Source organism: Macaca thibetana, chromosome 1, assembly GCF_024542745.1.
Source record: "Macaca thibetana thibetana isolate TM-01 chromosome 1, ASM2454274v1, whole genome shotgun sequence".
In the NCBI taxonomy this organism is placed as follows: domain Eukaryota; kingdom Metazoa; phylum Chordata; class Mammalia; order Primates; family Cercopithecidae; genus Macaca; species Macaca thibetana.
Window position 1 is genome coordinate 24,994,161 of NC_065578.1, and position 27,288 is coordinate 25,021,448.

At 42.7% G+C, this 27,288-nt stretch overlaps 3 protein-coding genes across 15 annotated transcripts in view; 2 read left to right on the forward strand and 1 right to left on the reverse strand.

The window, feature by feature from the left end:
• LOC126937310 (translation initiation factor IF-2) overlaps window positions 1-3,550 on the reverse strand; it is a 21,904-nt gene extending 18,354 nt beyond the window's left edge. The window contains exons 1-2 of the mRNA XM_050761057.1: window positions 2,613-3,550; window positions 1,396-1,474 (exon numbers count right to left, since the gene is read on the reverse strand). Of these exons, the coding sequence (XP_050617014.1) occupies window positions 1,423-1,474; window positions 2,613-3,550 (990 nt within the window). The 3' untranslated portion in view covers window positions 1,396-1,422. The remainder of the gene's footprint in view (window positions 1-1,395; window positions 1,475-2,612) is intronic.
• The window catches only part of ZNF593 (zinc finger protein 593), a 391,757-nt gene that overhangs the window by 327,609 nt on the left and 36,860 nt on the right, over window positions 1-27,288 (forward strand). The window contains exon 1 of one of the 12 annotated variants that reach the window (XM_050793551.1): window positions 22,319-22,322. The exons of the other annotated variants lie outside the window; for them this stretch is intronic. The gene's annotated coding sequence lies outside the window, so the exon portion shown is untranslated. Of the gene's footprint in view, window positions 1-22,318; window positions 22,323-27,288 lie in introns of those variants that run through there. 12 annotated transcript variants of the gene reach the window in all.
• Window positions 2,844-17,478, forward strand: PDIK1L (PDLIM1 interacting kinase 1 like). 2 transcript variants are annotated; one of them, XM_050792178.1, is made up of 3 exons: window positions 2,844-3,085; window positions 6,090-6,391; window positions 13,458-17,478. In XM_050792178.1, exons 2-3 carry the CDS (start codon window positions 6,107-6,109, stop codon window positions 14,196-14,198), a joined length of 1,026 nt encoding a protein of 341 aa, XP_050648135.1. In that variant the 5' UTR covers window positions 2,844-3,085; window positions 6,090-6,106; the 3' UTR covers window positions 14,199-17,478. The 2 variants fall into 2 exon arrangements, with proteins under 2 accessions (XP_050648135.1, XP_050648146.1); XM_050792189.1 differs by lacking the exon at window positions 2,844-3,085 and adding an exon at window positions 3,443-3,581.

The following is a 27,288-nucleotide window of genomic DNA, read 5'->3' on the forward strand; positions in this document are numbered from 1 at the left end:
GGAGTGCAGTGGCGGGATCTCAGCTTCACTGCAAGCACCGCCTCCTGGGTTCACACCATTCTCCTGCCTCAGCCTCCCCAGCAGCTGGAACTACAGGCGCCCGCCGCCACGCCCAGCTAATTTTTTGTATTTTTAGTAGAGACGGGTTTCACCATGTTAGCCAGGATGGTCTCAATCTCCTGACCTCATGATCTGCCCGCCTAGTCCTCCCAAAGTGCTGGGATTACAGGCATGAGCCACCTCACCCAGCCTGAACTCAACTCTTAAAAAAAAAAAAATCAAAATACTTAAGAAGCCGTTTGAAATTATTTTCTCTGTGTTACACCACCAATCTGACATTAGATAGTTCATTTGTTTCCATTTGTTTTTAATTTTTATGGAGTGCTTTATTTTATTGAACTATCTTATAAACATGTGAAATGTTTATAAGGTTCCAAAATTGTACTATATAAAAGGTATATTCATAGAAGTCTCATTCCCATCCCTATGCACTCCATCCCATATAAGCAACTATTTTTGTAGAAGTTTGGGATTTATTCTTCCATTGTCTACCTTTTAAATATAAGTACTTAATGCGTATTTATCTCTCCATTACTCACATGTAATAGCATACTATAAACACTGTATGCACTTTGCTTATTTCACTTAATAGAGATCACTTGATAATAGTATATGTTTATTAGTATATGTTTATTAGTATATATAAGAAATCTTCCACATCTTTTGTTTTTTGTTTTTTTTTTGAGAGAGAGTCTTGCTCTGTTTTTTGTTTTTTTTTTTTTTGAGACAGTCTTGCTCTGTCACCCAAGCTGGAGTGCAGTGGCGTGACCTTGGCTCACTGCAACCTCCACCTCCCAGGTTCAAGAGATTCTCCTGCTTCAGCCTCCCAAGTAGCTGGGACTATAGGCCAGTGCCACCATGCCCGCCTAATTTTTGTATTTTGAGTAGAGACAGGGTTTCACCATGCTGGCCAGGCTGGTCTCGAACTCCTGACCTCAAGTGATCTGCCCACCTCGGCCTCCCAAAGTGCTAGGATTACAGGTGCGAGCCACGCCAGGCCTCTTCCACATACTTTTTCATGGCTGCATAGTACTTCATCCTGTGTATGTACTATAATTTATTCAACCAATTCTTTATCATTAGACATGTGAGCAGTTTCCAATCTTTTGCTATTCATTAATGCCATAATGAATAGCCCTGTACATACAGGTTTGTTGGTTTTTTGTGTGTGTGTTTGCCAGTATATTACTAGGTTAGATTCCTCGAAATCTAGTATTTGATCTAGGGCTACTGGATCAAATAATATGGCTATATATTGCCAAATTTCCTTGTTAACAGTATCACTTTGCCTTCCCACCAGCCATGAGAATGCTAGCCTTAGGTGTATTTTGATACCGTATCAGATTGAGGAGGCTGCAGAGATCAATCACAGACAAGGTTCCTGCCCCCAGGAATTCTCAGTCCTCCAGGAGGCCTACAGGCAAAAAAAAAAAAAAAAATTATATAACATAATAAGCACAGGGAGCATTTACCCTGAAGCTAATGAATCTTAAGCTTCAGAGTCCTTTACCTATAGGGACCCTTTCCAATGTTCCAGGTATGTGTTCCCAGGGCCATTTTATAACCTTTCTTCTCAGGAGGACACCCCAAATTATTTAAGCTTCAGGCCCCACAAGATCTAAACCCACCTCACAGACTTAACTGTGAGCCTAAATTGGGGGTGAGAGTGGATTTCAAATCTCATCTGCAGCCAACTTGAGAGCAAGGGTTCCTATGATACTTAATGATTGAGACAAAATGAAAACGCTACTTTGATTGAGAGAGAGAGGTCCCTCCCCTGATTCGGATCAATAACCCACATAGGTAGTTAGCTGTCTTCGCAGAGCCTTCTATATATTCCCTCTACTTTTGAGGGCACGAAATAAGTCTTGGCTGACACCAGTGTTTCCAGCAAACAGCTGAAGACTTGACACTTGGATGGCACTCAGGACAAAAACCTTAACAGATTACAGAATCGTTATGGGTTTTTTAGTTTGTTTTTTTTTTTAAGGGGAGGGGGTGTTACACTAGGAGTGGGTATTCAAGGTAGACACATCCCAAAATAGACACTTCAGTGAAAAGAGGCAGGTGTTTCCTCACCTGTAAAAACAGGATAATAAAACCTCGCCTTGTGGGGTCTGGTTAGGATTAAGCAAGATCATTTATATAAAGACCTAACCCAGTGCCAGACTCTCGGGAGAAGGGGAATAAATGGAGGGCAGAAAATAAAATGGGTTGATCTTTGAGCACAGCGACAGGGATTCTTTGCACATCGTGCCTTATAGAGCGAGCGCTATATAGTGAGGAGGAATCATCACCCTGCTGAGAAGTAAGTAATGGGTGCAGAAAAAATCGGGGAAGAAGGAATGGACGTTTCTGGCAGATGCTTACTGATCTAACAACTGGATGACTGAGAGATGCGGGCCTGAGTGACCCCGGGCTGGCTGTGGGGCCGACAGCGTGAGGGATCTGACTGACAGCGTGTGGCAGCCGAGCGACTGCGGCAGCGGCGGGGCCCCCATTGACTGTCCCGCCCCGAGAGCGGCCGGAGCGCGGTGGATCCTGGCTCATACCGAGGCTTCTCCTGCGCGCCGACTGCAGGCCAACCCTCCACCAGGAGCCTCCGGGGGGCGCCACGAGCACCGCAGCCAGGTGCAGGCGCCGCCGTCCCCTCACTCCCCACGCCGAGGTGGCCCTGGCTCCCTGCGGCCGCGGCCGGGGAACAATGAGGCGCCGGCTTCTTTAAGGGAGATACCACCGCGCCGGCGGGGCAGGGGACGGCGTCCTCCCAGATGATCGCACCCAGCCCCGCGTTGCCGCCGCCGCCGCCGTCTCGGTAACTGCACTGCCCGCAAACATGGCTCAGTGACTCGAACAAAAGCTGCAGTCTCCCTCCCGGCGGGGCGGACGCCAGGCCTCTTTGGTCGGGCCGAACCTCCCGGCGGGCCCGCCAAAGAGCACAGCGCCCCGCAAGCACCCGAGACCCGCGCGGAAGATGCACCGGGCGTTCCACCCCAGCGAGCCCCGCACCCCAGCCCGCAGCTCGGTAGGTCGGAAGAGGGGCGGGTAGGGGGAGGGGAGGCCGCGGCCGGGCGCGCGCAGCCCCAGGCCGGGACCTGCCGCTGCAGACCGTCCCTGGGGCCGCGGGCCCTGAGCGCCCGCTGCAGCTGGAGGGTGGCCGAGCCCCGGCGTGGCGTGGCCTCGCGGTTCCAGGGCCCGGCCACCCCTGTGGGGAGCAGCAGCAGTGGTGCGCTCCGGAGCGCGCACACCTCCGACGACTCCGGGCTCTGCAAATCCTCGGGAGAGGGAGGAGGCTAGCGGACCGCCGGCCGCGCGCTTCGTCGGTGGCGCGGAACGTCCCGGCTCGCGCTACGGAAAGCCGGAGGGGGGCGGGGCCGTCGGCGTAAGGGGGTGTGTCCGCGCGCACCACGGGGGCGCGCGCCGGCTGCTGACTGGAGGCGGCGGCAGCGGAGGCGCGAGCTGCCCGATAATGGCGGCCTGCAGAGCCCATGAGAGGGAGAAGCGGCGGCGTCTACCCTGAGGTAAATCTGGCCCTTCGGCGTGGCGGAGAGGCCCTGCTGCAGAGCCGACGGCCCTGCATGTGTCTCCCTCCCTGGGACGCCTGTCACAGACCTGTCAGCGGAGTCATCCCGGGGAAGGCCCCGCGCTCCTCAGGCCACCGGCCCCAGCCGCGGCCTCCTCTCACACTGGGGCCACCTCCCCCCAGCCCTCAGCCCCCAGCTCCGAGGAGTTGAGGCAACTGTTGGGCTGGCTCCTGTGAGCAAAGGGGCTCGGGAGGCTCCCCTCCGGGCTTCATCTGAGCACGGCCGAGGAGGGGGAGGGCCTGACACTTGGCCAATGAGCGCGGCCTGAGTGGCCGCGTCGGGCAACACCTCTGGCCGGGACTAGCCCTTCCCGGGTGCCAGCAGGTGTCTGGCCTGGCCGGCCCGCGTCCCAGCGCCTGGTTAGAGCAGTGGGAGCGAGGGCCCGCCACTTTCGGTCGAAAGTCACTTAGGTTCGCACCGAATGCATCATTTGATCCGGGATCCCACGGGTTTCATAAACACCCCTCTCCTCCCTATTCAGGAGGGTGCTCTTCCCCATGGGGACCGTACCAGGCTGGAGAGGACATGGGACTGCTTCAGAGACACGAGCCACCTTGAGTGGATGTGATTGGCGATCCCCGTAGAGCAGGAAAGCTCGTCTGCTGTGCAGCCGGGGCAGAGGATTCTGTGGCAGGAAATTAGACACTAGGAAATTCAGTAGCGATTTGAAGGGTGGGTGTCCAATTAGAGGAAGTGGGACTGAAAGCAATCTCAGAAGTCATTTCTTTTTATTAAATCTATCCTACGGACTTAAAGTAGTGGATCCCAACTTCTCAGGCTCTAGGGTCAGTAGTAGCCTTTTGCTTCCCCAGCTGTACAGAATAAATATTGTACAATCTCAGGTTACTTTTCTTGCCCGTGGTCACAATCTACAAACGAGAATTCGTTCGTGAAGTTCGTTAGAATCTAGACATTGTTTGGGGAGTGAGGAAGCACACTTTAGACTTTCTGCATTCAACACAGCGTTTCTGTGCAGGGCCTTTGATCTCGCCTTTAAACCGTTCATTAAGTTGAATTCCCGAGAACTCTGTCAGAGAGCCCCTTGATATCCAGGATCTTTGTTGGCAAAAATGACCTAGAACTAAATAGATATTGTTTACTCCAGCTCTCTTATGATTAGTAAAAAGGAAACATAAAAATTTTAAAATAGCTCTTGTTAAATGACTACAAAAAGGTAACTGTATTCTAAGTAGCTTATTTTATTTTTAAATAAACGTTAATGGCCGGGTGTGGTGGCTCATGCCTGTAATCCCAGCACTTTGGGAGGCCGAGGCCGGCAGATCACGAGGTCAGGAGATCGAGACCATCCTGGCTAACACCGTGAAACCCCGTTTCTACTAAAAAATACAAAAAAAGTAGCCGAGCGTGGTGGCGGGTGCCTGTGGTCCCAGCTACCTGGGAGGCTGAGGCAGGAGAATGGCGTGAACCCGGTAGGTGGGACTTGGAGTGAGCCCACATTGGACCACGCACTCCAGCCTGGGCGACAGAGCGAGACTCATCTCAAAAAAAAAAAAAAAAAAAAAAAAAGAGGGGGAGGGGGGAGGGATAGCGTTAGGAGATATACCTAATGTAAATGACGAGTTAATGGGTGCAGCACACTAACATGGCACATGTATACATATGTAACAAACCTGCACGTTGTGCACATGTACCCTAGAACTTAAAGTATAATAAAAAAAAATTTAAAGAAACGTTTCTTTTCCACAAACTTTATTTTCATTTATTTTATAAGAAATAGAGATGACATAAAAGACAAAATTAAAATATAAATAGAGTTTGGCCACTTTTACGAATGAAAACAAACATTTTCAGTTCTATAAATGATTTGGTTCACTTTCAGGCCTTAAGCATAAGCCAGGTGTTTGTATTTCTAACTGTGAGGGGGTTTTGTTTTTGCTGTTTTATGACCATTATGTGTGTGGTAGCCTGAAGGAGAAGCTGGGATTTTGCTTGCTTGCCTGTTTTTTCCTGATCGGTAAATAAGAATGCTGAATTTTGGGGATGTATTTTTAACAGTGACATTTTCAAGCAGTTCATATAAGAGACAGTATACTGTAGTGCTTCATATCTTGGTCGTCTGAGGCAGATGGCCAGGTTTCAAATCCCAGGTCCACCAGTTACTAGCTATTGACCTTAGGCATTTCATTTAACCTTTCCATTATATAGTTTCATCTATAAAAAGACCATAATAGTATCCACCTCATAAGATTATTATGAGGATTAACTGAATTTAATATTCTAAAGAACTTAAAACAGTTCCTGACATATGGTAAATACTACCTGTTAGCTTTATGGTTACTATTCCTAAAATTAGATTTCCCCTAGGTATAGCAAATATCCTTCAAGCACTGCAGACAGACAGATGACAAGTAAATCATACATAAGAAGAAATACAAGCCAGTAGGTACACATAATTTCAACAGAGCCCTTTGTTGATTTTTCCAGAAACCTCGACCTTGAAGATGGTGAGTAGCCAGCCAAAGTACGATCTAATACGGGAGGTAGGCCGAGGTAGTTACGGTGTTGTGTATGAAGCAGTCATCAGAAAGACCTCTGCACGGGTGGCAGTGAAGAAAATTCGATGTCACGCACCTGAAAATGTTGAACTAGCCCTTCGTGAGTTCTGGGCACTAAGCAGTATCAAGAGCCAACATCCAAATGTGATTCACTTGGAGGAATGCATCCTACAAAAGGATGGGATGGTGCAAAAGATGTCCCACGGCTCTAATTCTTCCCTTTATTTACAGGTATGTGTTGTTGATTGGGAAATAGAAATGATTTGAACATGGCATTGGTCAGCAAGAAGAGGAATGAAAGGGTCAGAAGAACTTTTCCCTTTAAATGCAGGTGTTTTGTAGTTAGAAATAGATAAGTGTCTGCCAAGAATTGAGTAGATGTTTGCTTAAAACAAGGTTTTATTTAAACCTGTGATGCACATACCTAAAAATAACATAAGCCACCTGTTATGCAATGGTACTTGCCAGTCTGCATAGGAATGGGGCAAGATAGGAGCTAGAGAAGTGCTTGAGACTACAGTCTAATAACTTCATTTCTTTGAAATCAATAATTTTGGACTTGAGGACAGAAGAAAAGGAAAAATTCCACAACCAGTAGCAACACCCCTAGGTAATTGGGCATCTCTTTTATAAATCACTGGTTTGAATGTAAGCCTCTGCTGTTTTAGAGGGATATTTGGTTTCTTCACCATGCAATTCCGGTTAATTTTCGTAAAGTACATGGTTTAACACCTGAATGTTATTAACAGTGCTCACAGCTAACATTTGAATTTGCCCTCAGTTCCATGCTCTGTGCTGAGTGCTTTAAAAGCAACTGCTCAAAACAATCCAATGAGGACCGGACGTGGTGGCTTATGCCTGTAATCCCAACACTTTGGGAGGCCGAGGTGGCCGGATCACGAGGTCAGGAGATCGAGACCATTGTGGCTAACACGGTGAAACCCCGTCTCTACTAAAAATACAAAAAATTAGGGCATGGTGGCAGGCTTCTGTTGTCCCAGCTTCTTGGGAGGCTGAGGCAGGAGAATGGTGTGAACCTGGGAGGCGGAGCTTGCAGTGAGCCAAGATTGCGCCACCGCACTCCAGCCTGGGCGACACAGCGAGACTCTGCCTCAAAAAAAAAAAAATCCTGTGAGGAAAGGACTATTATTATCTTCATTACAAATGAAGAAACTGAGGCTTAGTATAGATAATGAATTTATCCAAAGTCACATACATAGTAAGTGGTAGAACTGGGAGCAGGAGCTAAGACTGACAGCTAAAACTTATGCTTTCTTAACTCCCAAATTACTCTTCTGTAAACCTGAGGAAATGGAAAAGCTTTTGAGTTTTTCTTTTGTTGGCTTCTGCCAGAAATTGAAATCTCTAGTAGCTCTATACTCAAAGAATAGAAAATATATTAAGACATAGCTTCTTAAAGGCTAGGGCAGAATTTCTTAAAGCTAGTCATTCTTGGCCGGGCGTGGTGACTCACACCTGTAATCCCAGCACTTTGGGAGGCCGAGGCAGGTGGATCATGAGGTCAGCAGATCGAGACCATCCTGGCTAACACAGTGAAACCCCGTCTCTACTAAAAAAAAAAATTACAAAAAATTAGCCGGGCATGGTGGTGGGTGCCTGTAGTCCCAGCTACTCTGGAGGCTGAGGCAGGAGAATGGCGTGAACCCAGGAGGCAGAGCTTGCAGTGAGCCGAGATCATGCCACTGTACTCCAGCCTGGGCGACAGAGTGAGACTGTCTCAAAAAAAAAAAAAAAAAAAAAGCTAGTCATTATTGGAAAACAACTTTGAGTGTGTCTAAATTCAGAATTTACCATCAGACTTTTACCACTTAAAAGTCTGTCTCTACTAAAAAACAACAAAAATTAGCCTGGCATGATAACATGCAACTGTAGTCCTAACTACTCAGCAGGCTGAGGCAGGAGAATCTCTTGAATCCAGGAGGCAGAGGTTGCAGTGGACCAAGATCTCACCATTGCACTCCAGCCTGGGCAACAGAGCAAGACTCCATCTCAAAAAAAAAAAAAAAAAGAAAAAGTCTGTTTTTGGCCAGGTGTGGTGGCTTACGCCTCTAATTCCAACATTTTAGGAGGGTGAAGGGGGAGGATATCTTCAACCCAGGAGTTCAAGACCAGCCTGGATAACATAGCAAAACCCCATCTGTACAAAATAAGAGTACAAAAATTAACCAGGCATGGTGGCATGCACCTTATAGTCCCAGCTACTTGGGAGGCTGAAGTGGGAGAATCACTTGAACCCAGGAGGCAGAGGTTGCAGTGAGCTGACATCATGCCACTGCACTGCAGCCTGGGTGACAGAGCGAGATTCTGTCTCAAAACAAAACAAAACCTCTGTTTTTAAAACAAAAGTTTTGGACTAGGAACAACAAAGAAAACAAATACATGAATGCATGTATTAAGAAACTTGCAAGTTTCCTTGTATGATGAGCAATATTAGTCTTGAGAATTTATATTGCAGTTTAGCACTCTGTGCCCTGAAGTTTTCTTTTTTTTTTTTTAGACAGAGTCTTGCTCTGTCGCTCAAGCTGGATTGCAGTGGTGCGATCTCGGCTCATTGCAACCTCCGCCTCCCAGGTTCAAGTGATTCTCCTGCCTCAACCTCCTGACTAGTTGGGACTCCAGGCGCCCGTCACCATGTCCGGCTAATTTTTGTGTGTTTAGTATAGACGAGGTTTCACCATGTTGGCTAGGCTGGTCTTGAACTCCAGACCTCAAGTGATCCATCCGCTTCAGCCTCCCAAAGTGGTGGGATTACACGTGTGAGCCACCTCGCCCAGCCAATGCCCTGCAGTTTTCCGTTTTATGACAGTAAAAATAACTATTTAGCCTCTGTTCATTTTATTGCTTTTCTAAAAGTGCTTATTATGTAAGTTGAATTGATAGAAAATATTGGAAACATTCTTACTATATTCTCTGAAAAGTGGATAGAGGCCAGGCATAGTGGCTCACACTTATAATCCTAGCACTTTGGGAGGCTGAGGCGGGCAGATTGCCTGAGCTCAGGAGTCTGAGACCAGCCTCGGCAATACGGTGAAACTAAAATGCAAAAAATTAGCCGGGGCGTGGCAGCGTGTGCCTGTAGTCCCAGCTATTCAGGAGACTGAGGCAGGAGAATTGCTTGAACCCGGGAGGCGGAGACTGCAGTGAGCTAAGATCATGCCACTGCACTTCAGCCTGTGTGACAGAGCGAGACTCCATCTCCAAAACAAAAACAAAAAAAAAGTGGATAGAAAGCCAAACATGGTGGCTCACACCTGTAATCCCAGCACTTTGGGAGGCTGAGGCAGGCAGATCACTTGAAGCCAGGAGTTCAAGACCAGCCTGGGCAACATGGTAAAACCCCATTTCTACGAAAAATACAAAAAGTTAGCCGGGTGTGGTAGCACACGCCTGTGGTCCTATCTCCTTGGGAGGCTGAGGTGGGAGGATCACTTGAGCCTTGGAGGCAGAGGTTACAGTGAGCCAAGATTGGGCCACTGCACTCTAGCCTCAGCGACAGCCAGACACCCTGTCTCAAAAAAAAAGAAAAAAAAAGGTGGATAGAACCTTGCTGAACTTTATATTGAGTTTTAGAGACTGAGAGGCATGATCTATTTTGAACCAGAAAAGCAAAGATATTTAAACAAAAGATTTATTAGCTGAGCATGGTGGCATGCACCTTTAGTCCCAGCTACTCAGGAAGCTGAGGCAGGAGGATTGCTAGAGTCCAGAAGTTCAAGACTGCAGCGAGCCATGATTGCACCACTGCACTCTAGCTGTTGTCACAGAGTGGGACCCTGTCTCAAAAATAAATAAATAAACAAACAAACATATTATTTAGTGCTGAGTCCAGATCCAGCAATTGTTATAGTAGCTAGGCATTAGCTCATAAAGTTTTAAGATGTAAAGGCCTACCAGACTTGATTCAGTGATTTTTATATCTAAAGCACCTTTTTGCTTAGTAAATCTCTTTCATCTTTTAAAGCCTAATAGACTTGTGTTTCACTTATGGTACATTTTCCTAGCTGAATGACCTTGGATAAATAACCCAACTCTTCCTAGCATCTATTTCTTCATATTTAAGATAAGGGGTAATAATATCTACTTTGTATAGGAGTTGTCAAAATTAGAGATGTTGCAAAAACAATACTTGGTACATATAAGTACTCAGTAATTGGTACCTCTATTAAAATTGTCTTTTCTATGGATTTATTTAGTTGTCCAGACATTCATCAACACATTTAGCAAGTGCCTTCTCTAAATTTACATCTAGTAAAGACAACCAATATTTACATTTAGTAAAGACAAACAAATCTGTACTGTGACTACAGAGTCCCTATGTATGGTATTCTCCATACAGATTTTCATTTTTCTCCATGTTTTTCCAGATGTCTTCTTCCTTGTTCTCAGTTAGAATCATTAAATCAGTTCCTGATAGCCAAAAGCCTCACCTAGAAGAAAATGTAAAACAATTAACAGAGGTTACAATCTCATGCGAACCTAGTGGCCAGTCTGTGTACTTGTGATAAATATCATGAATGACAAGTACAGGATGCATACAATAGGGAAACCTACATAATCCTGTGGCTCAAAAGTTATGAATCGCTGGATGGGCGCAGTGGCTTACGCCTGTAATCCCAGCACTTTTAAGAGGCTGAGGCGGGTGAATCACTTGAGCCCAGAAGTTCAAGATTAGCCTGGGCAACATGGTGAAACCCTATCTCTACAAAAAGTTTAAAAATTAGCTGGGTGTGGTGGTGCGTGCCTGTAGTGTCAGCTACTTGGGAGGTTCAGGCAGGAGGATCACTTGAGCCAGGGAGACAGAGGCTGCAGTGAGCCATGATTGTGACACTGCACTCCAACCTGTGTAATAGAACAAGACCTTGTCTTGCACGCACACACACAAAATATATATATATAATTGTCTAAAACTTGTAGTGTGAAGAGGAGTCAGCTAGATAAGTGAGAAAAATTTCCTAGGCAGAAAAAAACCGTACATACAAAGGTCTTGAAGCAAAACGCATGAAGTGTTTAAAAATTGAAAGAAGAGGCTGGGCACAGTGGCTCACACCTGTAATCCCAGCACTTTGGGAAGCCTAGGGGCAGATCACAAGGTCAAGAGATCGAGACCATCCTGGCCACAATGGTGAAACCCCATCTCTACAAAAAATTCAAAAATTAGGTGGGCATAGTGGTGCATGCCTGTAGTCCCAGCTTCTTGGGAGGCTGAGGCAGGAGAGTCTCTTGAACCTGGGAAGCAGAGGTTGTGGTGAGCTGAGATCATGCCACTGCACTCCAGCCTGGTGACAGAGTGAGACTCTGTCTTAAAAAAAAAAAAAAAAAAAAAAAATTGAAAGAAGATAGTGAGAGTTGTTTTAGATGGGGTTAGAAGGGGACAGCAGGAGTCAGAGCGCACAAGGTCTCATAACCCATGTTAAAGAGCTTAGACTATATCCTAAGAGAACAGGGAAGCCATTGAAGGGCCTTAGTCAAGAGAAACCAATGGCTAACATCCTCTACATGTTAAAATAAGCAGATTGGGTGCTGCATTTCCATAGCTCTCAACCAGAGGCCCTGTGGCCTGTTTTCATATGGTTTTCGATGCTAAAAATAGTTTTTAGATTTTTTTTTAAGACTTGTGGGGGAAAAAAGGAAAGGAAAAAGTATATGGTACAGAGACCTTATGTGGCTGTCAGGCCTGAAATATTTACTATCTGGCCTTACTCTAAAACATTCTTTGAACGCTGGGACTCGGCATTGCTCAAAGCTATTGAGGAGGTTTGCTTTTGAGAGTAAAGACAGAAGAAGAAAAGCATGTTTAGTATCAGTGCACCTGGTAAATAATTATGTGATCTGTACCTTTCTATTCTTTTATTTTCTGTCTCACTGGCAAACACATGCAACAAGGAAAACTCATGCAAAAGAGATAACTGCAGATCATTGCAATTACTATTGTCTGCTGTGTGGAGAGATGGCGTGAAGGGATGTTCTTTGCTTATGCTTGGCCAAATGGTAGAGGAAGTACCAGTAGATTTAAATGTGAAATTAACAATTCATTCACTCTTCAGCAACTCTTTGGTCTTTTCTGTTCAACTCATGGGTCTGAAAAGGACACCATACAACAAATGCTTTTAAAAGACAATATACGGGGCCGGGCGCCATGGCTCGCACCTATAATCTCAGCACTTGGGGAGGCCGAAGTGGGTGGATCATGAGGTCAAGAGATTGAGACAATCCTGGCCAACATGGTGAAACCCTGTCTCTACTAAAAATACAAAAGTTAGCTGGGCATGGTGGCACACACCTGTAGTCCTAGCTACATGGGAGGCCGAGGCAGGAGAATCTCTTGAACCCAGGAGGCGGAGGTTGCAGTGAGCCGAGATTGCGCTGTTGCACTCCAGCCTGGTGACAGAGCAAGACTCTGTCTCAAAAAAAAAGACTATATACTGTGTTTTAGAGTGATAGTTCATGTCCAGTGAAGTAATTCTATTGAATTTCAAGTAAAGGAGAGTTGTAACTAGATAATAATAACAAATCAAACTGTGATTTAGTCTAGGTTTTCAGCTTGTATGAAAGAAGAAATATACAAATTGAGTTGATTTTTTATATCAAAATGCATATTTGAAAACAAAATAATAAAATATTTAAAAATTTTTAAAATGCATATTTGATTTTTATAAATTGGTTTTTAAAAGTCATCCAGTGAAAGAGCCAACATATTTGCATTCTGCCTATAGAAGTTTATGAAGTAACGATGTCAGTCTTTATTAGTGACTACAGGAACAGCTATTTCTGCAACAACTGGTTGTTCCTTGATCATTTTTCTCTCGATTTCACAGGTTATGTTGACAGTGTATGTGCAATGAGTAAGAAGTGTATTTCAGGCGATTTCATTGAATAGAGTTTCCTAATTGAGGTTTATACCCCAGCTGGCAACTTCCTAGGTCTATCTGCTGAAACTTTGGTCTTTTCATGAAGCTATGAGCTAGGTGGGTAGAATTCAGCTCCACTGACACATGGAGAAAATGTGTGGCCACTTGGACGCTTTTCAAAATAAAACTATTTTAAAATTTTTACCCCTTGGTTTAGAGCTTTGGTGTATATTTATCAGGGACAAAATGACAGTTTGAAGCATTTTTTAAAGTTTAAAATAAAATGTATATTTTAAAGCACTGATTAAATATTAATAGAGTTTCCACTTAAAGATGGAGACTGACTTAACCTTTAAATTATTCTTTTCCTATAACTGAATTGTATAACCTATGCAAATGATTGTAACCTTTTTTTTTCCTTCTTGTAGCTTGTAGAAACTTCATTAAAAGGAGAAATTGCCTTTGATCCCAGAAGCGCCTATTATTTGTGGTTTGTGATGGATTTTTGTGACGGAGGAGATATGAATGAGTATCTGTTGTCCAGGAAACCCAATCGTAAAACTAACACCAGCTTCATGCTTCAGCTGAGCAGTGCCCTGGCTTTCTTGCATAAAAACCAGATCATCCACCGAGATCTTAAGCCTGATAACATCCTGATTTCTCAAACCAGGTTGGATACCAGTGACTTGGAACCTACACTCAAGGTGGCTGATTTTGGTCTAAGTAAAGTTTGTTCAGCCTCTGGGCAGAACCCAGAAGAACCTGTCAGTGTAAACAAGTGTTTCCTTTCCACAGCATGTGGAACAGATTTTTACATGGCTCCTGAAGTTTGGGAAGGACATTACACAGCAAAAGCTGACATCTTTGCTCTGGGGATTATCATCTGGGCAATGCTGGAAAGGATCACATTCATAGACACAGAGACAAAGAAGGAACTCTTGGGGAGTTACGTAAAACAAGGAACTGAGATTGTGCCTGTTGGGGAGGCACTTCTGGAAAATCCCAAAATGGAACTTCTCATTCCTGTGAAGAAAAAATCTATGAATGGGCGAATGAAACAACTGATTAAGGAAATGCTGGCTGCAAACCCTCAGGATCGCCCAGATGCTTTTGAACTAGAACTCAGATTAGTACAAATTGCATTTAAAGATAGCAGCTGGGAAACGTGACACATATTATTTGCAAATACCATGGATGATATGCTGCTTCTGTTTAACAGTGATGCAACATTATGTGGCTGAAAAAGAATATAAAAAGCTAGACTCCACCCTCTAAGGGTTTAGATTTTTTGTGGGATTTTTTTTTCCTCATTTTTCTTAAATCCAAGTTGGCCATTTTATTATATTAGTATGTTTCAAATGTGTATTACCAATGTGGGTGTAAATTTTTAAAAAATGATTATTGATAGAAGTTTGGCAGGAAAATTCTCTAAGAGCTAAGAAGAGAAGAGCGTCCAGTTTTCTGGAAATATGTCTCTAAGTATTTTAGACATTCCTTGTCAGTATTAGGAATTTCCATGGGAGAAGAGGTTTGCATGCTGGTAATGCAACCTTTGAAACTTTGTAAAGGAAACATATATGTATATATTTATGTATATGTAAGTATGTGAATGTACGCATTTTGCATTCCATATGAAAAAAATGCCATGTCTGTTTAAATTATTTGATGTAGGTTTGGGTTTTTGAGATTTGCTGGTGAAATCAGTGATGAAAAATAAACAAACCTTCCCTTATCTTCCTACTCTGCCCCTTCCCCTAATGAAATCATATTAGGGTTTTTTTTATTTTTGTAATATACAGCTTTTTTTTTTTAAAGGCATCATTTTGGAGGGTCTAAAATTATCTGGTAAAACATAAATGAAATTAAGTGATCCAAAGCTGCTGAAGTATGTTTGAACTCTCCAGTGCCCTGTAGCTGCAAGAGTTGAATTAGTCACGCAGTCATATGGTAGCAGGTTGGTGATTCAGTCCGACCTTCTTTAGGTAACCGAGCATTTATTTAACCAACTAAACCACTGCATTGGGACGTCTGCACTTGAGCTTCTACAATCTGATATAAATCTGAATACAGGATTCTGTTTCTGAAAACTTTGCTATGTATGAACTGTAATACTTGATATATTTTTGGTTTGAAGACTTTGTCTAAGCCTCATTATACTGAAGTTGAAGAAACCAAATGAGCTCTACCCTCACTTTGCCTGCCCTGATATGGTCACTTGTTGAGTCACTGGAGTTCTTTCATTTTGGCACTGATGCTGTTTTCTCTTGTCTGATTTGAGACAGTAATGATAGTAATATGGTTGTTGAAAATGTTGATCACCTTTATCTAACATAGGAGAAGATACGTATACAGTATGGCAAATGGATAAAATATTGTGGCAACCACTACTTTTAAAGTAGAAAAGCTATCCATTTTATACAATCACTGATATAGTCTATGTCAAAAACCAACAGACCATTATTCCTCTTGAAGTTAGTTTGATTTTAACTTTGTATGATTGTCTACGATTTGTTTTCCTGTAAATGCAGATAGTTAAAATCTAAAGGATAGAATGCTTCCCTAAAACAGAACATTAGCCTTTAAGGTTAAATAGACTTTACATTGTATCTAAGTTAATCTTTATAAAGCACTAGAATTTTTGGTCAAAAGTCGAACAAAATAGTATTAGAATATTGAAATTATTATTATTATTTTTTTAATGAGACGGAGTCTCACTCTGTTGCCCAGGCTGCAGTGCAGTGGCACGATCTCGGCTCACTGCAAGCTCCGCCTCCCAGGTTCACGCCATTCTCCTGCCTCAGCCTCCCGAGTAGCTGGGACTACAGGCGGCCGCCACCGTGCCCGGCTAATTTTTTTTTTATTTCTAGTAGAGACGGGGGTTTCACCGTGTTAGCCAGAATGGTCTCAATCTCCTGACCTCATGATTCACCCGCCTTGGTCTCCCAAAGTGCTGGGATTACAGGCGTGAGCCACCGCGCCCGGCCTAGAATACTGAAATTATTGATAGCTTGCATAATCTCAGCTTTTTTGAACTTCCACAACTTTTAGAATATGTCATAATTTTTCCCTGTTTCAAATGTGTTCAGAGGAAACAATATAAAACACCACCAAAAAATTGCAGTACATAAAATTTCTGGACTATGTGTTACTTGATCTGGAAGTTTAAAATTTGGACTAAAAGGTTTTATTGAAATAAAGCCTCTTAAAATGAAAAATCATATACTTTTAACATCACTTTCAAGCTAATAAGTATAAGAATTCTTTTGGAAATTAGAAGTGGAAACACCCTGGAACCTCATGATAATTGACCCTCTGGATCACCAGATTAGTTTAATTTAACAGATATGTCCAAGGAAGTTGAGCTATAGGGAGTAAGAAAAAGCATCATGATAATGTCTCATCAATAACATGGCACTTCAGCAGAGATTCATAGATTATGGTATGCCCATGCATCATTTGCTTTTCAAATATATATGTGCTTGGAGCCACAGTTTCCTAAGCGCATAGTTTTTGGTCCTGCCTCATGTAAAATAGTTAATGATTATCATTTACTTGGAAAGATTTTACCTGTGAAGTGTAATTCTTTGATTGGGGGTAAGGGTATGAGGTAATCAGGAAGTTTCTTCTGGAATTTTCTCAAGTCCTTGTATTCTAAAATAGCCAAGCAAAATGATAGTAAATTCTTTGTCTTTGTTCTTTCAGTCAGAGGTATTTATTAAGTACCTACTGTGTGCTCAGCACTAAAGGTTTGTTGATAAAATGACAATTAAAAAATGGCATTTAGCCAAAGGCCTTTTCGAGCCAGGAGTAAGAAAAGATGATTAGTGATATTTGGAAATACCTGGATATTTGCTAGAGGAAAAATGAAAGCAAAACTTTGTGCACAGTGCCTTGCCCATAATAGGTACTCAATAAGCAATTGTTCCTCATAGAGTCTCTTGCCATGGTTTATGGTGTTTTTTGAAATTTGTCTTAATTGAAAAAAGACCAAATATTTCAAATGAGCTTATAGGCAACTGTGGCCAGTTAAAATATGGGGTTGTACAGTTAGTTCCTAGAATGTTATTTTGCACTAGTTGTCACTTAGAAAGATGGGGTTCCTGTAGATTTTTTGGTGCTAAGGGATACTTTGTCATTATGATGAAGTAAGTGTTAAGTGTCACATAAATAGCACACAAAATAGTTCTTTCTGCTGGTCTGTTTTTTCTCTTCGTTGTTGTTGTTTTTAATTGTAAATTGTTATCAATCAAACTATTGTAGCAGCTACAAAATAATTCACCAGCATGACAAAATGGTCAAAAAATAAGTCATCAGCACTTAAGAAATGAAAGCAACTTTTGAAATTTTCTGTTAAAATTGTCAAATATATTTTATGAAGAATTTATAAAAGGGGGAAATGATTGTAATTTATTGTTCATGACTTTTTTTTTTAAATAAAGTGAGTTTCAACAAAAAAAAAAAAACATGAAAATTCTACATTGCTGCTTTAGTGGCTCTGTGAGTAGTTCTGTAGTACTTTACTTCATGAGCACAAAATAGAAGGTATAAAATCTGAAGCAATGTATTTTTCAGACTTAACCTATTAAATGATTCTTTCTGAAATAGAATTGATTGCCAAGGAAAAGATGATTGAATTATAGGAGTTTCAGCATTTCAAGTTCTCTAAAATTTTAATACTGTCTTGCTGTATTTGCTTTGCGTACAAGAAGAACTCGTATTGCCAGAGATGAAATTTTTTATTCATTTATCCTGTTTCATTAAGCTGAGACGAAGCATAGTATATATTAAATGCAGCTCAGACTAAGCATAGTATATATTAAATAAATGAGGGGATGCAATTTTTCAATCTATAACTTGAGACCATGGTTTAATTTTCTATTAAAAAGTCGGGCCTACTTTTTTATGTTTATCATTTATGCCTGAAGATACAGTCTATTTAGTGGTCTAGTGGAACAGCAGAGGGGAATATGGAAGACACAAAACAACTCTATATGTGACCTAGTGAAAGCAGGCATCAAGAATTGTGGCTTCAAAAATAAAACCCAAAAAATGGGGGAAAAAAAAGACTTGTAGCTTCTGACTCTTCTGCTTTCCCTTTATAGACAGACAAATTTTGCTTTCTAGAGATTGTTTTTAATTGAAGCTTTAAATATTGGTATTTACTAGCATTTTGTAATCATTTGCAGTTTACAAAGCACCTTCACATGGTTTTTACGTATCTTTTTCACTGAGTTTTACTTAAAATAGGGGCTGATTTCCTGATGAAATTAACAGTAATAACACCAGTTACTGAGATGATGACAAAAGGTTTTACCTTAAGGCAGGGTTTTAGTGCCTAATCTCTGACTCCAGTTGGAGTTTTCTCTGACAAGGAAACTTTATCTTTCTCACTGAAGTAATGACACTTAGTTGTTTTGGTTTTTTCTTTAAATTCAAATGTTGCTCTCTTTGCCAACCAATCATAGACATCCTCTAAAGTGCAGTGTAATGACAGACGGTTGGTTTGTGGTTAGATAATAACTCCCACTTGAGAAAACCTACAAGGCTGCCACACCTCTTGAAGGCCAAGTGCGTCTTTAAAGGCAGTACTTTCACCTTTGAAATAATTTTTCATTGGTTAGAAGGAAATTGAGAAGAAGAAGAAAAAAAAAAGCCTGGGCTTTTGACTTTACTCTTTTATTTCCTGTTCAGCCCGGTATTTCAAGCTCAGCTTGTTCTGAGCAGAAGTTGGGCAACTTGGTATTACCAAAGGCATCCTGGTCTAGCAGAAAAAGCCCAGGCTTTAGAGTAGCAGATGTTGCATGGTAGCCTGTAATCCCAGCACTCTGGGAGGCCGAGGTGGGTGGATCACCTGAGGTCAGGAGTTCGCAACCAGCCTGGCCAACATGGTGAAACCCCATCTATATTTTTAAAAATACAAAAATTAGCTGGGCGTGGTGGCAGGTGCCTGTAATCCCAGCTACTTGGGAGGCTGAGGCAGGAGAATCGTTTGAACCCAGGAAGCCGAGGGTTGCAGTGAGCCGAGATCATGCCATTGCACTCCAGCCTGGGCAATGAGCGAAACTCCGTCTCAAAAAAAGAAAAAAAGAAAAGAAAAGAAAATTCATCAAGCTGCACTTAAAATGTTTACATTTTTCTCTAGGTATGTTATACTTCAAGAAAAATTTTATTTTTAAAAAATGTGCATTAGGGCTACTGGTGACAGCTGTTGTCAGGCAGAAGGAAAGGACACAGACTTTGAAAATAGACTCTTTACCTTTCCGTTACTAGCTGTATGACTTTCATGAGTTCTCTAGCCCCTCAAATTCAGTTTCCCACATGTTTAAGCAGAGACAGTACCTGACTCAGAGCACTATGAAGATAAAAGGAGCCGATGCATGTAGAAATGTGTGGCATGCTCAGGAAATGTCAGTGCTTCCCGTTCACCCAGAAGGACTCATAGGAAATGACTCTGAGCTACCTTTACTGCTAATTTGTACTGCTGATAGGGAGCACGTTGATTGGTTTGTTTAGCTTACATTCTTACCACAATTATTAGAGAAATACATTCAGTTATGATAATGTCCTGCGTGTCTCTTTGCCCTGCAGCCGTATTTAAGAACAAGGATAGTTCAATAAAAATCCCCTTAGCCCAGTTTTCTTTCCTCCTTCTACCTGCTGATAACATGATTGATAGTAATACAGAATGTTTACTGTCTCTTTCAGATAGACTACCACGCGTGGAAATTAGGAAAGCAGTAATAAGTACCAAATACTAGAATGACATGCCATTTCTCCTGACTTTAGGTAGAAGGCAGGGAGCGTTTACCGATGTGATTTGAGAAGCAACAGTAGAAGCACAGCTGCGAGAGGGGCGTTGAGCAGGGCAGCAATGTCTAGAACTTGGAAGTTGGAATTACAGTAGACTCAATGGTTCTCAACTCTGGCTGCATGTTATAATTTTAACCTGAGGAGGGCAAAAGCAAGCAAAAATCCTGATGACTTCTGCTTCTGGCCATTATGGAGTAACAGGGTTCTATTCCTGCCATAAACAACTCAAATGTCAGACACTGGGAAACTAACAGTGCAGGACAGCGATTCCCGGGAGAAAACGATCAAATGGGGTGAGCCTTGTGGTTGCCCCAACTTGGAGGGAATCTTTAGACTGCTGTACAGGGAATAAGTACCTAAACAGAGTTCAACAGTCTCCCTGAGTTGAGGAGACAGAGTTCAGGGTTCAGGCAGCACAAGCCAGCTAGGATTCATGGGAGTATGAGAGAGAGAGAGAGAGAGAGAGAGAGAGAGAGAGAGAAACAGAGAGAGAGAGAAACAAAGAATTCCAGACCTTGTTTATTTTTTTCTTTTCTTTTTTGTTTTGTTTTTTATTTGTCAGTGAGAGTTCCAGACCTTTGCAGAAAGTTTTCTTTAAGACATCAGCTGGGGCAGGGCCAGGTGGCTCACACCTGTAATCCCAGTACTTTAAGAAGCCAAGCCAGGAGGATGACTTGAGCCCAGGAGTTGGAGACCAGCCTGGGCAACATGGTGAAACCCCATCTCTACAAAAAAAATACAATTAGCCAGATGGGGTGGTGTATGCCTATAGTCCCAGCTACTCGGAGGCTGAGGTGGGAGAATCACCTGAGCCCGGGAAAGTCAAGGCTGCAGTGAGCTGCGATCGCCCCACTGCACTCCACCCTGGGCATCAGAGCAAGACCTGCCTTAAAGAAAACACACACACACACACACACACACACATATTCACACACACACACATTCACACATTCACACACACACACACACACACGGTATCAGCTAAGTACTAATCAGTCATGCTTATGAAGAAACTATCGGACCTGAATGCAGGAAAGATCACCTGAAAGGATTAGGCAGAACAATCCTGGAGCTCACACAGGACCAAGAATAACTGATATTTCTACCAGCCAGAACAGAAAGATCTTCCAATACACAGAGCATCACAGAAGAGTATCGTCTCAGTAGTGAGGCCAAGGCTAACAGCTATTCTGGACCTGTCTATCAAAGCTTAAAAGTAAGTCTTGAAAGGTACTCAGACAAAATTACAGCAAATTTGATTTAAAGATCTATATTGGCTTTTCTTTGTGATTCTAGAAAAAGGCAACACCTTATTCTATAAAATACAGTGAGTGTTCTGATAAGCCAAGTGGAAGAGTTTGGTTTTATAGACAGAAAAGGGCTGAGAAAAGCAGAAATAGAGAACAAAAAATTGTTTGGTTGTTTCAAAGTTACTTTCCTCATAGGGTTAAAACAGGCACAGGCATAGTAGGTTGCTGCGCCCTCCCAGACAGTCCCAACAACTAGTTGACCAGAGCCCCCAGGGGACACCGCCTAAGTCCCTGCCCATCACATCATCTGGAACTTCTGTTCAGAGAGGAGAGAGCTACTGGAAATTCTCTCAGTCAAGGTCCAAACCTAAAAGAATCACTGGCACACCCACCAGAACTAAGACCAATTTTTAATGAAATTGTTTCTGTGTTTGGGGTGCATAACTATATTTCTTTATAACAAAATTACTTATTTTAAATGTTTTGATTTTTTCATTCCTCATACGCATGGCCTGTGATAGACCAGGGGAGTCATAAGCTCAGAGTCCATGAAGTCAGAAGCTGACATCCTAAATGTCTATTTAGAATGAATTTAAACAAACCAAAAACTCTGCCATGAAACTCAGAAAGACAAGCAATTTAACAAAAATTAACCAGTCTCTAAATACATAAAAAGATTAAAATTTAAAAATTAAAAAAACCAACAACAACAACAAAAACAGAGGGAACTTCATTTTCATGCCAGCTCAGATAAACTGGGCCCCTTTTGATTGGTTGCTATGAATCTCCTGGGGGTATTTTTTTTGGTAGCGGGGTCGGGGGTAGACTGGCCTGTTTCAGAGTTCAGTTTAATTATGTGGCACCCAGCATGAGTGACTCCATTCCGATTTGGCCTGGTCTGCTAGTGCCTAGTGTACGAGGCTAGTCCAAAATAATGGTCTCCTATACATTTTATTTAACAAAATACATTTTTTTCTAAGTAACATGATGTGCTAGAACAAAGCTCAAAAATACCTGAGTCCAAAAATTCCACTTCTCAACAATATAAAATTCAAAATGTCTGCCAGCCAATTAAAAATATTAGAAAGGGGCCAGGTGCAGTGGCTCGTGCCTGTGATCCTAGCACTTCGGGAGGCCAAGGCAAGAGGATTGCTTAAGCCTAGAAGTTCAAGACCAACCTGGGCAACATAGTGAGACCTCATTTTACTGGGGAAAAAAAAAATTAGCTGGGGGTTCTGGTGTGGTGGCACGTGCCTATAGTCCCAGCTACTCAGGAGGCTGAGGCGGGAGGAGCACTTGAGCCCAGGAGTTAGAGACTGCAGTGAGCCGAGATCGCACCACTGCACTCCAGCCTGGATGACAAAGCAAAACCCCAACTCAAAAAGAAAAAAAAAAAAAAAAAATTAGCACTTCCCATTTCTGGTTTGGCACAAAAGGAGCTTAGAAGTCACCACTCCATCCTAACAACAATTAAAAAGCTGAACACATGGAAAAATCAACAATTCTTCTTAGATATGTCAGAGCAGTGAGGTCACAGGGCAAACTGCTGCCCCCATAATTGGAGAGATGCACTGGTGGATACAGAATATCACAATTTACTAGTGTGGAAAAGGTGCAGGGGTAGGAAAACCTAAACTGTAATTGATGAATTGCTCAGTGTGGACAACTCTGAGAGTTAAAAAGTCCAGGGGGACCAATCACAAGGGCCCCCCTCCCCCCCAACACACACTAGTGTTGTGGTTTTATCAGCAGAGGCTAACCTATCTGAGGGAAGGGAAATGCCCAATTCCAGCCCCCTCTAGCCATTCTGACCACCTAAGGGAACTTCACCAAGAGAAGCACTGGTGAAGTTCACAGTCCAAGGGCACAGGCTTACCTATGAAAAGCCCACGACCAAATCATAGGATTATAGAACACCCACCATTCCTACAGGTTACTGCGTTACTAAAAGCCTATCTATGGCAGTTCCTTTTAGCCAGTACATTACGTCCACCTTTCACAAAAAAGTACAAGGCATACTAAAAAGCAAAAATCACAATCTGAAAAGTCTGAACAATCATCAGAATCTGAGTCAGATATGGCAAGAATCCTGGAACTATCGGGCCAGGGATTTTTTTTTTTTTAATTGTGATTAATATGCTAAGGACTTCAATGGAAAAAGTAAACAATGCGCACAAACAGATGGATAACGTAAGCAGAGAGATGGAAATTCTAAGGATCAAAAAGATGCTAGAGATGAATAACTCCATAATAGACATGAAGATGCTTTTGATGGGCTCATTAGTAGACTGGACATGGCTGAGGAAAGAATTTCTGAGCTTGAACATATGACAAGACAAACTTCCAAAACTGAAAAGCAAAGAGAAAAAGTCTTAAAAAAATTTTTTAAAGAACAGAATATCAAATAATTGTCGGCCAACTATAAAAGGTATAACCTACATGTAATGGGACTATCACAGGGAGAAAAAAGAGAAAGGAACAGAAGCAATAGTTGAGGTAATAATGACTGAGAATCTCCCCCAATTTTTTTTTTTTTTTTTTTTTTTTTTTTTTTTTGAGACAGGATCTGGTTCTGTCACCCAGACTGGAGTGCAATGGTGCAATCTCGGCTAACTGCAACCTCTGCCTCCTGGGCTCAAGCCACCCTCCTGCCTCAGCCTCCCTAGTAGCTGGGACTACAGGCGCCTGCTCATTTTTGTATTTTTTGTAGAGATGAGGTTTCGCCATGTTGTCCAGGGTAGTCTTGAACTCCTGAGCTCAAGTAATTTGCCTGCCTTGGCCTCCCAAAGTGCTAGGATTACAGGTATGAGCCACCATGCTCAGTCGAATTTCCCCAAATTAATGTCAGACACCAAACCACAGATCCAGGAAACTCAGAGAACGCCAAACAGGATAAATGCCAAAAACCCCACAAAATGACACCTAGACATATTCAGACTATACCTAGACATATTCAAACTTCAGGAAATCAAAAATAAAGAAAAAATCTTAAGAGAAGTCAGACAGAAAAAAAAACCTTACCTATAGAGGAGTAAAGATAAGAATTACACTCAACTCCTTAGAAACCATGCAGGCAAGAAGCAAGTGTAGGAAAATGTGTAGTGTTGAGACAAAAAGAAAACCTACTAACCTAGAATCCTGTACCCTGTGAAACTGTCCTTCAAAAGTGATGGAGTGGTCAGGCGCAGTGGTTCACAACAATAATCCCAGCACTTTGGGAGGCCTAGGTTGGGAATCACTGGGCAGCCTGGGCAATGTAGTGAGACCCTGTCTCTACAAAATGAAAAAATTTAAAAAATTATAGCTGGGTGTGGTGGTAAGGTAGGAGGCAAACTTGACTCCAGAGGCGGGGCTTGGACACCAGACCAAACTGAGGACTTGTTAACACAGGTCCCTGTATGGAAGCAGCTTTCCATAAGACAAGCCCACCGGTGTACCATGTCAGTTTACCATTGTCATGGCAACACCTGAACATTACCACCCCTTTCCATGGCAATGACCTGACGACTCAGAAGTTACCATGCTCATCCTAGAAATTTCTGCATAAACCACCCCTTAATTTGCATATAATTAAAAGTGGGTTAAAAATATGACTGAAGAACATATTCTGAGCTGCTACTCTGGGCACTGCCCTGCCATACAAGGAGCCATACCTCTGCTGCTGCTGTACACTGCTACTTCAATAAAAGTTGCTATTTACCACCATTGGCTCCTATTGAATTCTTTCCTAGGTAAAGCCAACAACTCTCCTGGGCTAAGCTCCAATTTTGGGGCATGCCTATCCTGCATCAGTGGTGCACACCTGTAGTCCCAGCTACTCAGGAGGCTGAGGTGGGAGCCCTGAGGCTTGAGTCCTAGAAGTCAAGGCCACAGAGAGCCATGATCACACCACTGCACTCCAGCCTGGGTGACAGAGCAAGACCCTGTTTCAAAAAAAAAAGTGAGGGAGGGCCAAGTACAGTGGCATGTACCTGTAGTCCCAGTTAGGAGGCTGAGGTCGGAGAATAATTTGAATCCAGAAATTTAAGGCTAGCCCAGGCAACAGAGTCAGACTCTGTCTCTTAAAAAACAAACAAACAAACAAAAAACGCTGGGCGCAGTGGCTCACGCCTGTAATCCCAGAACTTTGGGAGGCCGAGGCAGGTGGATCACGAGGTCAGGAGATGGAGACAATCCTAGCTAACATGGCAAAACCCCGTCTCTACTAAAAGTACAAAAAATTAGCTTGGCAGAAGAGTTGCTTGAACCTGGAGGCAGAGGCTGCAGTGAGCTGAGATTGCGCTACTGCACTCCAGCCTGGATGACAGAGTGAGACTCTGTCTCAAAAATGAATAAATAAGAGCAGGCAGCCAGGTACGGTGGTATGCACCTGTAATCCCAGCTACTTGGGAGGCTGAGGCAGGGGGATGGCTTGAGCCCAAGAGTTAAAGGAGAAGTAGATGAATCCACTATTTTTTTTTTTTTTTGAGACGCAATGGCACAATCTCAGCTCACCGCAACCTCTGCCTCCCAAGTTCAAGCAATTCTCCTGCCTCAGCCTCCTGAGTAGCTGGGATTATAGGTGCATGCCACCACGCCTGGCTAATTTTTTTTTTTTTTTTAGTAGAGATAGGGTTTCACCATGTTGGTCAGGCTGGTCTCGAACTCCTGACCTCATGATCCGCTCACCTCAGCCTCCAAAGTGCTGGGATTACAGGCGTGCGCCACCATGCCTGGCTGAATCCACTATTTAAATTGAAGACTTTAACACCTCTCTATCAGACATGGACAGATCCCAGCAGGCAGAAAATCAGTAAGGACATAGTTGAAATCAACAACACTTCGGTCAGCTGGATATGATTGACATCTATAGACTTCATCCAGTAACAGCAGGTTACACACTCTTATCAGCTCACATGGAACATTCACCAAAATTAACCACATTCTGGGTCATAAAACACACCTCTACAAATTTAAAAGAATAGAAATCACATGATGTGTGCAAATTCAGACCACAATGGAATTAAACTAGAAACATGAATGGAATGGTACCTGGAAAATTCCCCAAATACTTGGAGATTAAAACAACACACTTTTAAACAACACACAAGTCAAAAAAGAAACTTCAAAATAATTTTTTTTTTTTTTTTTGAGACGGAGTCTCGCTCTGTCGCCCAGGCTGGAGTGCAGTGACACGATCTCAGCTCACTGCAAGCTCCGCCTCCTGGGTTTACATCATTCTCCTGCCTCAGCCTCCCGAGTAGCTGGGACTACAGGCGCCTGCCACCTCGCCCAGCTAGTTTTTTGTACTTTTTAGTAGAGACGGGGTTTCACCATGTTAGCCAGGATGGTCTCGATCTCCTGACCTTGTGATCCGCCCGTCTCGGCCTCCCAAAGTGCTGGGATTACAGGCTTGAGCCACTGTGCCCGGCCAACTTCAAAATAATTTTAAAAATATTTTGAACTAAATGAAAATGAAATACAATTTATCAAAATTTGAGAATGCAGTGAAAGCAGTGCTTAGAGGGAAATTTGTGGCATTGTTAGAAAGCATAAAAATCTAAAATCAACAGTCTAATCTTCCACTTTAGTAAACTAGAAAAAGAAGAGCAAATTAAATCCAAAGTAAGCCAAAGAAAAATAATAAAAATTGGAGCAGAAATCAGTAAAACTGAAAACAGAAAATCAACAGACAAAATCAATGAAACCAAAAACTAGTACTGAAAATATCAATAAAGTCAACAAACCTCTAACCTGGCTAACTAAGAAAAAAAGAAAGAAGGCCAGGCGTGGTGACTCACGCCTGTAACCCCAGCACTTTGGGAGGCTGAAGCGGGTGGATCACTTGAGCCCAGTAGTTTGAGACCAGCCTAGGTAACGTGGTGAAACCCCATTTCTACCAAAAATACAAAAAAAAAAAAATTTAGCCAGATGTAGTGGCATGCACCTGTAGTCCCAGTTACTAGGGAGGCTGAGGTGGGAGAATCACTTGAACCCAGGAGGCAGAGGTTTCAGTGAGCAGAGATCATGCCACTGCACTCCAGCCTAGGTGACAGAGTGAGACCCTGTCTCAAAAAAAAAAAAAAAAAAAAAGAAAAGAAAAGAAAACAGAAAGAAAGAAGACACAAATTTCTAATATCAGAAATAAAAGAGGGGACATCACTACAGATGCCATGGACATCAAAAGGTGAATAAAGGAACATTATGAACAACTCTATCA